This window comes from Condylostylus longicornis, unplaced genomic scaffold (assembly GCF_029603195.1).
Source record: "Condylostylus longicornis isolate FDR11 unplaced genomic scaffold, ASM2960319v2 ptg000004l, whole genome shotgun sequence".
NCBI lineage: Eukaryota > Metazoa > Arthropoda > Insecta > Diptera > Dolichopodidae > Condylostylus > Condylostylus longicornis.
Window position 1 is genome coordinate 18986951 of NW_026577973.1, and position 16972 is coordinate 19003922.

The window sequence follows — 16972 nt, forward strand, 5'->3', positions numbered from 1 at the left end:
CCTGTCTGCCGCGGTACAACTTCGACCACAGGTACAGAGTTCTGTTTCCCGATCGATGGACGTGGGATCGGGGTGGTCCGGTACTTAGGTCTGGTTCGAGCGTGTGGTATGCGGACGGGTCCAAGACAGAGTCGGGTGTGGGTTCGGGCGTATACGGTGTCCGCCCGGACACGCGTATATATGCAACCCTTGACCCGTATTGCACAGTGTTCCAGGCCGAAATACATGCAATAGAGATCTGTCTGAGAATCAATTTGGAAAGGGGGTATAGAAACCGCACCATCTATGTGTTCTCAGACAGCAGGGCTGCACTGCTGGCACTCCGTTCAGCTCAGGTTACATCCAAGCTGGTCTGGAGCTGCCTTGCTGCACTTATGGAATTGGCATCGGAGAACAGAGTAATGCTCATTTGGGTGCCGGGCCATAGTGGCCATGCGGGCAACGAAGTTGCCGATGAGTTGGCGCGGAGGGGATCTGGGGCTGCCTTTGTGCAGCCGCTGCCTTTCTGCGGTCTGCCTTCTTCCGCGGTGTGGGCCAGGCTTGCCTGCCTACTCGCGGCGGAATGCGGCCGTCACTGGCGGGACACGAAAGGGTGCCGTCATGCGAAAGTGTTTCTTCCGGCGTGCTCCAGCGAATTCGCCGCGGAGTTACTGGGCATGAGCAGGAGCCGGGTTCACACTATTGCGAATTTCTTCACGGGGCACTGCCCGGTGAAGTACCATCTGCATAGGCTGGGGAAGGCGGACTCCCCCCTCTGCAGATTTTGTGGGGATGGCGATGAAACCGCCGTACACATTCTCTGCGACTGTCCGGCACTGGCTGTTCGGCGCCGCAATTGTCTTGGACATGGGTCCCCAAGTGTTCGGGAACTGTTGTCCAACTCCCTTAGGGATATCTCCGGCTTTGTGATTGGGACGGGGATATTATAGGCGGGGGAGTGGGGTGGCTACAATAAGTCAAAAATGGCTGCGGTGGCTTGGGGGGATGCTCCTGCCCCACTCGGATCCCTTGGAATCTACGAATCTACGAATAGACATTCATAGAGGACATTTAAATATAATGTAATTTTTCACATATAATTGTAATGAACTATATTTTCGTTACAATTATATATAAATTATATATTATATTCTTAGAAATTATTTTTCATTTATAACCAAAAATTTATTGAACTCTTGCTCAATATGATAAACTCTAAGATAACTACTCCAGCGCACATACAAGATTTGTCAACTACTCTAGCAAAAAAGTCGACTTACTTCTATTTAAATAATTTTATATATTAAGAACTTATACTTAACGCTGACCTTTTATACAGCAATAACATAAGTTTAATAGTTTTCTAAAAACAAACACTAGAATCAAACACACTGTTAACACTTATTTTAATTTTTGCTGCTAAATTAAAAGTGTTGGGTAATTTTGAATCAGGTATTTGCTTTTATTTAAAAAAAATGTTAAAATTAAAAAATAAACGAGAAAAAATAGAGTTGACCGTGTCATCTCTGTGATACTCGTACGAATTTGTTATCCTATGTGCGAATACATATGTCATAGCTGACCATATTAATTTATGCAAAATTTCAGTACTGTGTGTTCAATATTTGCTAAGATATAGGTAAACTACTATTGCAGTTGTATGGCAGCTACCAGAAAGAGCCAAGCTTTTATAGTTTCTAAGATATAACTTAATAAATTTTGAAGTTGTATGGCAAGGTAAGTTAAATTTTTAACTTGTGTGGCAACTAACCAAACCAATACCCCGATCATATCCAATTTAATAATAATACTGGCATTTACTATAATAAACCATTTGTGAAAACTCGGTGAATCTAGCTCAATTTGTTTTTGAGTTATCGCTGGGACGGACAGACAAAGCTAAACCAACTCAGAATTCGACGCTTATCAAAAACATACACTTGAGTCTATATCTAACACCGTTATTTCTTAGCGTTACAAACGGTAAGGCAAATTTAGTATACCCTTCGAACATGCATTACTCAGTCAAAAACTAACTCGGTCAAATTTAATTCCCGTGACATGAGTACATTTTTAATTTGAAATTTTATTAATAAATAAAGTGGTACTTCAAAAATAAAAAAAATTAACATGAATGGTGGTAAATTACTTTTATTTAAAAAAACATATTTTTCATGCAACATACATAAGTACTTTTCCACATAGGTGTGCTAAGAAAATAATAATTATAAACCACTAACCAGTATATAATATACATACTTATACATAAATATTAAATTTATTGGGCTACAGCACACTATAATGACGTCAATAATATATATCTGAAATGTTTTCAATCTCTCTGACAGGAAATATCAAGGTTATTCCTTAAGAAGATAAACAAGTGCTTACTTATTTTAAAATAAAATAATAAAATTTTCGTCCGAAATTTATTTATAAAATGCATATACTAAAATGAAAAGTTATGCTAGGTCCAAAATTTTTTTTATATTTATTTTATACATTGTAGGAAAGCGAATTTTAGTTGCTAAACATCTACCGTTTTTTTTTGCATAATTGCAAAATTCTATTACCGTTCTGTTGTTTGTTATATTATTAGAGATTTTTATAATCACAATACCTTAGCAATATGTAACAAAAATTGCTCTGTATTAATGTTCATTAACGAAATTCTGTCAATTAATTTTGCTAATCATGAAGAATCTATAACTTATTAGCAACATGTAGTAAATTTGAATTGTTATTATTGTGGCGAACGCAGTCAAATTAGCCTTTGGTTGCTTGCAGCTGCCAAAATTATATTGCATACGTATAAATCACGTTTATATTTTGTGTTTATGAAAGTCTCTAGCTCAAATTATATGCATAAATGTTCATACATACTAATATGTTTTTATATACATACACATACTTGCATGCACTATTCACCTCTTCCCAACAATAATCCATCTTGTAAATGACACAGACCGAAATGTATGTGCCCAGATAATATATCTATGGGTATATTATATGAATTTAATTAACAAAATTAATAAATTGTTTTTATTTAATTTTTTTAAAAGTTTATCAGATCTTGTTTCAGAGACAATTTTCTCTATTTTCAATTTTCTCTCAATTTTCGCTAACGAATCAAATACACATATGTATATATATGTATTATGGTATGTAAACAGTAAGACAATGTTAAATAAATAAAGACATATTTTATATCATATACATATGTATGTATGCACGCAGTTGTCTCGATTAGATACATTTACTTGTAAATTAAAAATACAACCAACATTTTTGTATCATATTACCAAATATATATATGTGTACGAATGTATATTCTCAAACTCATTTTAAAGCGCATTAATATTGTCTTTAGCAGAAGTAAAATTAAAAATAATTTAAAAAAATTTTTGACAATTCTTATGACATTTGCCATTTTAAGCCGTAACTCTTTTACAGAGTACGAATAACTATGTATACACGTTTACATTTGTACACAAATTATTCCAAACTAATTTATTTACGAAACGGAAGGATAAAAATTAACTTAGTAAATAATAGAAAATAAACATTGGTTTCATAAATACACACGCATTTACAAATTTTATTTTATTTCGATGTCGTATACAATATGCATGCGTACTTACAATATATTGCGTACATATGTCACTTGTGTTTATACTTATATACAGTAGTTCCCATGGAAAATTTGACAAAAATTTTAGTTTAAAACCTGTGACATTAAACAGTTAATATTCCATTGTTTAATCACCTCTACAAATTCATGTTCAATTGACAATTAGATTGTGACAGTTCTGTATTATACATAGTAGGAAAATATGGTTCGATTAGTACGCGAATTTGAGAAAAGTGTAAAGAAATTTTTTGTTCTAATTTACTTTAAAAAGGGAGAATAAATTGGTCATATACATAAAACAAAATTCTTGCGAATTTACCAGCTAAAGAAAATTCTATAATCTGGCGGAATTCTATAAAATAGCGAATAAAAAGCATGTGAAATTAATGAATCATCAAATATTAATTTGATATGAAACATATCAAATTAATTGGTTTTTACCAATTCTAAACCGAACTTCTATAAAAAGAATGCGATATTAGTATTAGACTTTCCCATAAAATATGATTTTTCACTCTATGCCTCAATATAGAACAAATTTTTTTTGTTGCAATATTCTTATTCAATTTTCTTATTCATTCATATCAATAAATTCTTTTTTTTTGCATATGTATCTATACAAAAATCATTTTAAAAGTTAATTATTTCAAAGCAAGTTTGAGCCCGGGATCTTTTGATTTAAACTCCCAAAAAATCTTTCCAGACGGAATAAAAGAAAATTATAGACTTATACCGGTTATTCTAATTGGAATGAACACGAAGCCGAATAATTGTAGAAGCTTTGCTATTATATTGAGATGTTGATATAATAGAGCGAACGTATGCATCAAATATGTTTTCTACCGTACAATGATAAATCATATTCACAAATCTTTAAATTTATTTGTGAATACCACTGTATATTCACAAATAAATTTAAAAAATAAATATTTAATATAAAAATACATACATATGTATATTTATATACATAATAAATATGTACGTCTTCGCTTAGGTAAATAATAAAAAAGATAAACAAAAAATATTTTCTGTCTGAAATTTATAAGGGGGAATATTGTACAACATTATTCCTCTTTTACCTTTACTTTACAAAATCCTAGGATTCAAAAGTACACTTATGTATTTACCTACATAAATTTATGTATGTATGTACATAATAGAAGCTAGATGAAATAAAATTATTGGATTGTTGATTTTTATCCTTTATGGAAACAAACATGAAAAAACAAAGTAATTTTTTTGAATAAATTTTAGAAAACATTTTTGTTCAAAAGAATTTCAATGATTAAAATTTTCATTTATGTACATACATATGTATATGTATTACAAAATAAGGCTTGACAGTAATTGACATGTTACTACCATGTCAGAATCAAAATATGTTTTTGCCTTAAATTTCAATGGAATTAAAATTGTATTACTTCTATATACGTATATACATACATAGGTACTTATTTAATTTTTTTAAAAGAATTTCAACTTTAATAACCTAATTCTTAAAAAGAACATATGTAGGTATTCACGTAAAGAAGTACACAAAGCAAAAGTTCGTTCCATTGACATTTTATTAAACGTACAGAAAATTAGAGGGTAATTATATACTTACATACATACGAGTAGAAGTAACATGAAAAAATTATTTTGCAAAAATAATTCATAAATAAATAGCTATATAGTAAAATTTAATTAATTAATTAATTAATTTAATTAAATTGTGATTAAATTTTTTTAAATAAAAATAAAACAAGAATAAATAGCAAATATCTTTTTATACCTGTACGAACGTATGTTCAAAGAGTATACTAAATTTGCCTTACCGTTTGTAACGCTAAGAAATAATGGTCTGAGATATAGACTCAAGTGTATGTTTTTGATCAGCGTCAAAGCTTGTCTGTCCGTCTCTCCGTCCGTCCCAGCGATAACTTAAAAAACTAATTGAGTTAAGTTCACCAAATATTCACAAATGATTTAATGTAGTAAGTGCCAGATCCCTATTTAAATTGGACAGAATCGGGTAACTGGTTCCGGTAACTGTCATACAATTTGAAAATTTATTTGACTATGTCTTAGAAAGTTTTTGGTATTGAAATTTCGCATAAGTAAATATACTAGTAGGGTTGTTATGTGTGATAAAAATGATTGAAATTTCTTGGCTCTTTCTAGTAGCTGCCATATAACTTCAATAGTAGTTTGGCACACACAGTATTTTGAAAAATGCAGTACTGAAATTTTGCATAAATTATATGGTAATGCGGCAACTTAAAGTCATAGTCTGTCCTATAGTCAGCTATGGTATATTTATTCGCACATAGGATAAAAAAATTCGTACAGGTATCACAGAGTTGACACGGGAAACTCTATTTTTTCTCGTTTTAATTTAAATTTGTAAAATTTTCTGAAGATCACATATGATAAGAGCACATTATGTATATTTTATCAAAATAAGTTAACCCTTAACAATGTTTTTAAAGTCACTTTCTTTTGTCAATAACGTAATTTACAAGGACTGATCTTTTTTTTCATAGATTGTTGTATTTATTTTTAAAATATAAAATGTGAATTCGGCACCCTATTACACTAACCACACCTTTACTTTTGCTTTTCCATTTACTTTTCAAAAAAGTGTTTTTGGAAATTGTTATAGTTCATTACTATTATGCAATATATAGTTTGTTTCTAAAGTAGTATACATTTCATTTAAACAAGTTCAAAATAGAAACTCTTTAATAAAAGAACTGAAATGGAGAAGAATATAGAGAAAAAATTGTTTTCTAACAAAATGTCAAGAGATATCTTGAATTTTAAATATTACAGCTAAAATCCACTAGAAGAAGGATATCAAAAATTAAAAAAAACAAAAGGATTTAAAATAAAAGTTAATGTCAGCTGTCATTTTGTTATTGTAACTTTACCTTTGCTACATAAAAGCAGAAGAAGCAATTAAGTCTTTTTTTTTAATTTTAAAAACTAAAGTTAAAAGAAACTGTTATCATTATTTTGTTCCAATTTTATTAGCACGTTATACACCGACTATTTCTTCTTGTTTAATATCAAATTAAATTTTAAACTTCTTGTTTCAAATGTATATTTTTTATTTTATACATTAAAGTAACAGTTGGTTTGTGTATACTCCTGATAGAGGCGAGGTGAAACCACCTGAAGTGAACAAATATTATTTTAATATTATTTTAATGTTTATTCATCCCGCAAAAACATAACAAAAACTCTGTTCACTAATATTCTTACTTCTAAAACAAGGAAAATTCCTTTTAAAGCACATCATGGAAAAGCGCCCTACTGTGAATTTAGAATTCTAAACATTTTCAAATAAAATCAAATGTTGTTTAAAATTTATTGTATAAAAACCTTACATATTTAAATATGAGTATAAAATACATTAAAGTACACTCAGTTTCCAATTTTAAAAGAATAGAAGTTTTAAGTTAAAAATGAATTTTTTTTTAATTTCTTTTTACAGGATGGAAAGACTCAATACTCTCGATACCGAAAAAATGGCTTTCAACAACGGACTCACAAGAAAACGACGAATTTGGATTTCCTACTGTAAGTAAAACTATTACAAAAAAATATGTTAAATTATTCCTCCTTTTGAAGTCTACATTCAAACATCTCCAAAATCTATATAAAATATATTTGTTTAAATTTTTATGTTATTCAGGTTTTAAAATATCCAAGTTGTGATCCCAAGATGAGAAATATTTAAAGTTGTGATCCCAAGATGAGAAATTACGTACAAATATGCATACATGCAAAAATTCTATGAATAAATTAATGCTGGAAGGGGTACAAAGAAACGATTATTTATATAATATGAAAATAGTATTATATATTAAACTGTATTGTTAAAAAGAGAGTGTTTATGAGTGCGGACAAAAATTAGCTAATGCTTGCACTCTGTTTGAGATTCAATTGCAATTTAGCTCTAATTTGGATATTTATTTTCCGGCTCCGATACTAATATTTTTGCGGTTGACCGTTTTCCCGATTTATAGCTTTGCAACACATCTGATGAAATAATTCAGTTAAGATTTTGATTTACATTTTTTCCCTATTCGTTTATGCAAGATTTGAATGTTTATGTAAGAATTTTAGTTTCCGAGTTAATAACCAAATTGTTTTTGCAGCTACTAGAAGAACTCTTACAATTGCAATCAAATTTATAATATTACTATCAATGAAACAATGATTGTAATATTTTAAATAAAATAATTTTTTTGACTAACTAAAGTGGTAAAGATGAAGGAAAATAAATTTCGCACACAAAACCTTGTCACTTTTTTTTAAAGATCTGGGCTCTAAGGATGTACCCAAAGAAAGTCAAAATAAAGTGGGATCAAAGCAATGATTTGTAAAGAAGCACTTTTTCCTTGGACGAACGAGAATACTGTACTGCTTTTATTAATTTCTTTTATTCACATATCCAAATATGTCGATTTATTGCATACACTTAGGATGTGCAACAGAAAAAAATTGAAAGAAACTTTAACATAATGGTTGAATTGTACGGTTAAGTTAGTGAGTTAAACTGAATAATTATACTCTTTGATGGCATGGCATTTACTGTTATACTTTATCGTTTTTACAGAAATATTGAAAATCTTGAAATATGAGGGGCCGGAAATTCAAATTTTACTAATTTTAATATAATAGGTGATAAACTGGTGGAGTATAACGAAATAAATTATTTTTTGGTTTCAGGTTATTACGGCCCGGTAGAAAAACATGTCTTTTCTGCTTTTACTGAATATAAAAAATGTTTCTTTAAACAATAAAATGTTGATTGTTTCACTACAACTCTTAGAGAGGGGAGTTTATTAAAAATTTTTTTTTACCGAAATTTGGTGTTACTAAATATATGTGTATAAAATTTCAGATGTTTATGTCAAGGAGTATAGAAGTTTTGTAAACAGACACATGAACAGACGAACTGAGGGAACGAAAGAAAGGCAAAGTAAACTCCCAAGCATTTTTTTTCAAATTTTTTTTTCGAAAAGAACTAATAATTAAGTTAAATGTTAATTTTTGATGTTTAAATACAAAAATAAAATCATAAGTCCTTAAAAAATAGCGTAATGACAATTTTTATATTGAAGTGTAAATCCGAAAAAGACTCAAATACAGACAAAATGGAATGCAGTAGAATAAAATAAAAAATTTGAATTTGCTAAAAAAGAAATTAATAATAAAAGAAAAACACTCATAAAAATTGATCCAATTTAGACCCTTTTATTTTTTACTTTTGCATTTCGTTGTAACCTGGGAGATATTCCCTGGGGTATGAATGTAATTTACAAAAAAGAGAAGACGAAAAAAGAGAACAAATGTAATGTAAATGAGTATGTTTGTATATATTCATAACAAAACAAAAAACCAAAATAATAAAGATACCATTCTCCGTTAGTATGCAGTTGATTTCTTCGCTACATTATACCGTAGAATTGCGAACTTGATAAAAAACAGAGAATATAAACAAAATTTAAAAATGCAATTTTTTTTCCAACCATCGGTGACCAACAGGCATATAAAATATAAAACTTGCAAAAATTTTGAGATTCGTCTTAAAATAGCTGTAGCGATGCTGTATTCTAAGTCCAAGGGAATCTGCAACTGAAGAAGTACTATTAAAATGTTCATAAATGCGGATTTTGCAAAATGGAAAATCAAATCGCTTTGATTCAAACCATTTTTCCCATTTCATATCGTCCTATTAAAAAAAAAGACAAATATCGCGGTTCTGTATCGTCTCTGTTAGCTGTAACCCTTTCATCAACTTAACACCCCCAGAAAAGCTATGCAAATAAAAAATTAATCTTTTTCTTTAAATATGAATCTATCGAAGACGTTGTTCTCAATTGTATTTATTTACAAATGGTCCTTAATTCTATCCTATATATATAAAAATAAAGAAAAGGTAATCTTTTTACATAAGATGCGGATTTGTCAATGAAAATGCATGGTTGAAGTCAAATATCACGAAAGAAGGAATCAAACAAATGATTTAGGTCTATGCCTTAGTTCACATAAATATTTTAATTTATTTACTTTATAGATATTAAACATTTCTAAATACTTATTTTAAATGGTTTACACATTAATTTTAAAAAAATATACATTTTATTTGCACTTTTTAGACATTACCTAAGGTTCCAGTACCTACCTTAGATCAAACATTAACAGAATATATTCGGATAATGGAACCTATTACAACTAAACAGCAACTTGAGCGGACTCAAGCTATTATCAAACAGTTTACATCACCAAATGGGTTAGGACCAAGGCTGCAGCAATATTTAATTGATAAAAGAGATAGAGAAGATAATTGGGTACGTATCACTGGGTAATCAAAAATTTTGTGTAAAAATATATATTAAAAATTATGAATTTCTTTCAAAATGAAGACGTTAAAAAGTTTTCGAGCTTTTAGTTGTTTTTGTTGGGGCTGTAGGGGGTGGGGTTGGAGGCATTGGTGGGGTTGAAGGACCTTCAGTTGTAGGGCCTATTGTTGGTGGAGTGGGCTCTGTAGATATTGTTGGTGGTGTTGGTTCGCCAGTCGGGTCCGGTGTTGGAGACGGGCCTGGTGTTGGAGTCGGTCCCGGGGTTGGACCTGGTGTTGGAGTCGGACCTGGTGTTGGAATTGGACCTGGTGTTGGGGTCGGACCTGGTGTTGGGGTCGGATCTGGTGTTGGGGTCGGACCTGGTGTTGGGGTCGGACCTGGTGTTGGGGTCGGACCAGGTGTTGGAGTTGGTGGCGTCCATTCACCTTGAGGAACACATCTTTGTACATTGAAATCGAACCATTTTTGATTTCCGCACTGTAGTCTATAAGATTCACCAATACCAATACATTGATAATAATGCTCTCTACTAGTAGGATCTGGCCAAAGCTTTTTTAATTCTGATTGATCACATTTTGGTGGGTTAGCAAAAACCAAACCAATTGTAATTCCCAAAATAAATAAAACTGCAAAAAATTACAAAAAAAAATATGATGTAATATAAACTATCAAGAATTTTGTATTATACTTGAAATTCAATTTTTAAGTGAATTAGTTTTTTACAATATTTTAAATTTGAATAAAACAATATTTGAAATTTGAATAAAAAGTAACTTTACTTTTCATTTTCAAATCGAATTTCGTTTTACGTGTAGTCCAAATTGTATAATTCGTGTTCAATGTAAATTTAGTTACAGTATTTCGCTTCTTATATAGCATTCTCTGATCATAATTTGTAAGATTATCTTTTCGGAAATAACGTAAGGCGGACATTTTTTTCACACAAAATTTAGAAGTGTTTTATCAATCATTTCAAATTAATAATTCCACTCCAGCACTTCAAAATTTCAAAAAAAAAAAATTTTCGTTATTTTAATTAAATTCCAATATTTTAATTATAATTTAATTAAAAATGTTTTTCATATTTTTTCTAAGTATATAAATTTTAAATAAATGTGGTTGATTTAATAAGATTAAGTTTAAACGCACATTCATATATGTTATCTTGCTTTCTGATATAATATAATAACAATTCGTAAGGTAACATAATAACTTTAAATGTGATAATGGAAACTTAATTTCATGTAAAACAATTAAATTCAAAATCGAATATTAAGGCTATGATTATTAAAAATTAATAATTACAAAATATGAAAAGAATTCTTTAAAATAAAGAAATATTTCTAAACATTCGTGCAAGTGAAATTATTTTTAAAAGTCCTTAATTTTTATAGGACAGTAATATTTAGAGGACGTCTATAACATTCATAACTCCTTTCAATTTGACAGGAGATCTGTAACAACAAGTATATTATTTGAGAGCATCAACTAAGACTTCATTCAAGTTAATAGTTTTAGGTTTTTATGTGCAAACCAATATTCATACAATTGAAACATAATATTTAAATTTCAATTCTCACACATAATATTGAGCACAACGTATGTAACATTCTTTTGAGCTCTAAAAGATAGATTTCTGAATATCAAGATATGTTTTTAAATTTTTTATTTGAGGTTTGATATTTTGTTTAAACTTAATTGTTTAAATTTTAAAATAAATTACATGTAACACGCAATACATCCGTATATGAGAATATAGCAAACAAGATTAAGAGTATTAAGTGGTAGATCATGTTGCTATTTTCATGAATTAAAAACATTCGACTTGTTTCAAAAATTCGTAATTTTACTAAATATTATAAATTATTCGTTTTCAAAACTACCTTTAAAAAAACACTTCAAGAGACGTTACACGAAGCTTACACCTAACATTTTAAAGTTATAACTAAAAAAATCCTGAACATAACACACCATCAAATTACGTTTCACATACCCCGGCGGAAGCACTTACGAGTAAGTAGATACTTCCAATTGTAAGAAACACTATGTATGTCATTTTAATAATTTATTCATTATCAAAATTTCCTAAAACTTACCCTATACACTTTTCATACAAAATCTTACACTATCTTCCAGTTTTCGCGTCTTCAGATCTCTAAAGTTTATTTCCTAATATTATTTCACATTTTTTTTGCTACACCATTCGATTATATCTCACTAATATTACAGTTAGTCCTCCATGGTTACCTGAACAAATTTTTTTGTACTTTTAGTGCGGAAACTATATCGCTATGAAAGATTGAATTTTGCTCAAATTTCTTTGCTAAAGATTGGAAAAACACTTCCACTAAAATTCTGTATTTAGGGTTCCAACAGGATACAGAACTCTTCAAGGGTAATGGTAATATCAACGAATTGTCAATTGGAATAGTCTTACTTTTTTATTTTAAATACATTTCGAAAAGCCTTGATGTACCAAATAAGAATATACCCTTGAGTTTGAAACGATAAGTCGAACGTTTCCTAACCAACACTTTCGGCCTTACTTGCCACTTAGTAATAGACCTAACACATTTTCTTAGTTTCATATATGAAACATACACATGCCCACATATTGTATCTTATATATAAGTTGCAACTTGCAACATTAAAAAATGAAAAGGAAAATTAGTATGCAACTAATCTTTGCGCATTTTAAAAACTTAAAATTTAATTTAAACATATTTTTATTAATACACTTTTATATTGTGGTTAAATTGGTCCAGCAGTTGTGGTCGATGATGATACCCAAGGTGATGTATCACATTCAGTTGTGCTTGTTGTTGTTACAGGAGTTGTTGTTGGTGTTCTATCATCTGGATGTACACATTTTTGTTGGACATAATCAAATAATTTATTCTCTGGACACTTTAATCGAATTGATTTTTTTATAGCCACACATTCATAATAATGCTCTTCACTATTTGAATCTGGCCATAGAGATCCAATTTCATATTCATGTTCACATTTTGGTTCTTCTCCAAGACTTAATGATCGAGACATTACCAGTGAAATTAAAGTTGCAAAAATTATTATAGCTGAAATTAAGATTTAAAATTCTTTTAGAACACATAAAACACAGTCGGTTATCATCTCAATATATAACAAAACAGTTTTGTGCAATTTTCAAATGCATAATACACTAATACTTAAAACAATTTTTGAAAATTTTTTTTTGAATTAAAATTTTTAATAAACATTAAAATTACATTTCATTTCGGTAATTTTGATGAGAAATTCCAAAAAATTATGAACTCAGATATTATAATAGTTATAAACAATGTGAAATATCTCTGAAAAATTAGCTATTTATATCTAAATTTTATATCAAAAGCATGTGTAAATTATCTAATTAGTATCAATTTCTAGATTAGTTTAATAAAAACATCTTATCATTTGTACAATAAAAAGCAATAAGCTTATTATAATGTTGTTTCCATACACTTATATGTAAATGCTATATATAAGTACACAAGAGTCGATCATTTATTTCAAAAGAATAAAATTTTTACGATTGACCACATTTAGAAATTTACTTAGAATAATAAATTAATTATTAATCCTATACCGCTCCAAATACAAATATTTTTTTTAATTTTTATAGCTGGTCTTCATTTTAAATCATTTGGATCACAATTGAAATTTAAATTGCCAAACAATAGGTTGGTTGGGGTTTTTTTGTTAGAATTAATAACAAATTTATAAAATAAAATTAAAATGTAAGCTTCTCAGGTTTCACACGTTTAAATTACACTTTTCTTTAGATTTTTCTTGCAAATTTGGTCCGTAATAAAAGTGTAGTTGCTGACGTATGATTTCGTCTAAAGTGTAACTAATTTTTCGTATTGTCCAAGGAAATTTTTATATCAAATTGTATGTTGAATAATTTTTTAAAAATGGTCAAATATGTAAAACAAGTAAAGTCGGTCCTTAAAAAGATCTAATTTTCAAGGTCTGGTATATCTCAAAAGTTGATCTAACCGTGGCATAACTAAAGTAAACTCTCATATAAAATTTCATCGAAATTGTTTTAACCAAACTTGAGATACGTATGTCCACACACAGAAAAAAAGACCAACAGGGTGTTAGGCCAACAGACAAGCAGACCGGCAGACAGACAGACCGACAGGTTGCTAAAAATAGTTTATTTACACTTCGTTTCCGTGGAGAAGAGTGTTTCCACCGAAAATTCAATATAGGAAATTTGTTGCAATCACATAACCTCCTTTAATCATTAATGCAGCACCTTTCATGCAATTTTTGGAGAAAATTTTAAAAACTGTCTCCAAATTTATTTTAGAAATTGTAAAGAAATATTATTAAAAGAAAACCTTTTTATTTTATAATGCAGCACTTTTAGCAGACTGGAAGTAGCGCAAAAATATTTTTTAAAAATTTATACAGTTTTCATGATCCTCACCTTCCAAAAAATACTTTCTAATCAACCATATCGTGAACTGTTTCAATCTTAATTTAGCTTAAAACTTCTATTTTTGCATAAAAAAAGGCTTAGTGGCTACTGTGCTAGCGAAAAAAACTTTACTTTTATACACATAAAGGAAAAGCAATATTAAATATTTAAAATTTGGGTGGCTGTATTATTAAATATTCCAAATATATTCAAAATTCACAAACACATATTCTATGTTAGATATTGAAAATTCACAAACATAAATCCGAAAAATTTTTTAATTTCATCTACAAAGTTATCACTAAATGGATGTTTTCAGTTTGAATTGCATATTTATTATAAAAGCCAACTATGCAATTGAAATTTTGCAAAGTCAAATATATCAACCTGACTTATGTGAAATATTTGTACCTGTATATAAAAACAAGAAAACATAAAGTTATCCGTGCCAACTCTGTGGTACCCGTACGAATGTTTTCCATGATTTAGTTATACAACAGCTACAGCAAAAAGGAAAATTTTTCATTCTTCTGCAATTCAAAAATTATAATTTCAAAAATATGAGTTAACGCAAAATTTTTTGTATTTGTACGGCTAATATAAAAGTTTTAATTTTTATAATTACAAGAACTTATGTACAATCATGACCAAATTTCTTCGAAAAATGTAAAGTATATTTTATAGTTTTCGAGATATGTATTATCAAAATGATATGAATTTGCATCGCAGCTATGGTAAAAACCTATTTGTATCTATATTTGGAATCTTTATTTTTGTTTCAAACGCAAACGGAATGTTAAATTTGTAATACCCTTCATATATTTATTCCTAAGGTTATTGAAATCTCGTTTTTGAAAAACAATATATGGAAATAAAAGGTATTAACAAATTAACAAGCTTGTTAAATAAATCAATAGAAATTTTTAAATCGTTAATATACTAAATTAATAAATATTATATAAGTTTATTTTAAAAACTGGAAACAAAATATTAAAAGTTATCTTACATTCTACACATATCTAATCAATATTTGATAAAGCATTTCTTAATAATTTCCTAAATTTTTGATTTATATCATTTTCTATAACTAATAATGATTCAGTCGGTGCCGTTGGAATTGGTGTTGGCGGTGTTGGCCTGGATGGGCTTTCTGTTGAAGTTGTTGTTGTTACAGTTGTATTTGATGTTGTACGTGTAGGTGCTGTAGGTGGAGTAGGTGTTCCTTCTGTCGTTGGTTCAGTAGGTTCATTCGTTGGTTCAGTTGGTTCAGTAGGTTCATCAGTTGGTTCAGTAGGTTCATCAGTTGGTTCAGTAGGTTCATCAGTTGGTTCAGTAGGTTCATCTGTTGGCTCAGTAGGTTCATTTGTTGGTTCAGTAGGTTCAACGGTTGGCTTAGTTGTTTCGATTGTTGGTTTTGTTGGTTCAGTTGGATTTGTTGGATTAGTTGGAGTAGTATCTGTTGGTGACTCAGTTGTGATTGGAGGAGTCCACTCATCTGGGTTTACACAAACTTGTTTATTAAAATCAAACCATTTCTTACTTCCGCATTGTAATCTATATGGTTCACCAATATCAAGGCACTGATAGTAATGTTCTTTACTGTCTGGATCAGGCCAAAGTTGATCTACTTGCTCTTCTGTACATTCTGGTGCAGAATATAATGTGAATGATTTCCCAAAAATGATGGGAACTAAAGCTGACAATAAAAGTATAACTGCAAAAATGAAAATATATTCGGTAAATCAATTGAATAATTTGGAAATTTAAAAGCAAAATAATTAAACATTTTAATATTTCATAAATAAATTATTTATAAAAGTAACACAGCTATGTATGCAATTTAATCGTTCTAGTAATTTTAAATCGTCGCAATAATAGAAATATTTGGTGTAGATTAAAATTTTGCCGCAATTAATAAAAAATTTTAAATGAATTTAATTTGTTCAATTTACCTTTCATTTTTGTTCTTAATAACTTTTTGTTTATTTTTCTTTAAAAATCTATATAAAACTAAATATAATGTCGCAAAAATTTAGGATTTTATTTAGAATATTTCTATTTTTCATTGTAAATACCTGTATATAAATTTTAAATTCCATTTATACCGAACTATTAATAACAAACATAAAAATGTCAAGATAGTATTGAAATATTAAGCAAGTATTTATGTAAAATTTTTAAATTTTTATACGGTAATAGATTATCTTTCTAATGATTAGATTATATTGCTCCCTTATTTTGCTCATTCACAATATTACATTAAATTTATAAACATCATTTAAAATTTTAAACCATAGCGTGATTCATTAAATTTTCATTGTTTAGCTCTAATAATCGTTAAAAGGAACAATTTGTTTTCTTAAATTTCTATTTAAACCTTTTATTTTTGGGAGTAATTTAGTGAAATCAAGAATCAGAGGTTCATTATGCTCTTTAAAAAATGGGAAAAGAGCGTTTCAGGATTCTTCTTGAAATATGTCAGAAGCGCGCTTAAGTATAGGTTTAATATTAATTTCTCCTCCAATTCTTCTATTCTAACTATACAATAAAACCACT

General features: G+C 29.1%; 2 protein-coding genes across 2 annotated transcripts in view; one reads left to right on the top strand and one right to left on the bottom strand.

Annotated features, from left to right (window-relative positions):
- Positions 1-16972, top strand: part of LOC129611329 (choline O-acetyltransferase) — a 120885-nt gene that overhangs the window by 80152 nt on the left and 23761 nt on the right. Inside the window, exons 2-3 of the mRNA XM_055524420.1 lie at positions 7089-7174; positions 9763-9954. Of these exons, the coding sequence (XP_055380395.1) occupies positions 9823-9954 (132 nt within the window). The 5' untranslated portion in view covers positions 7089-7174; positions 9763-9822. The remainder of the gene's footprint in view (positions 1-7088; positions 7175-9762; positions 9955-16972) is intronic.
- Positions 12657-13271, bottom strand: LOC129611337 (peritrophin-55-like). The gene is made up of 2 exons (XM_055524432.1): positions 13215-13271; positions 12657-13043 (listed from the first exon to the last, which is right to left on the bottom strand). The coding sequence occupies exons 1-2, from the start codon at positions 13219-13221 to the stop codon at positions 12718-12720; spliced, it is 333 nt and encodes a 110-aa protein (XP_055380407.1). The 5' UTR covers positions 13222-13271; the 3' UTR covers positions 12657-12717.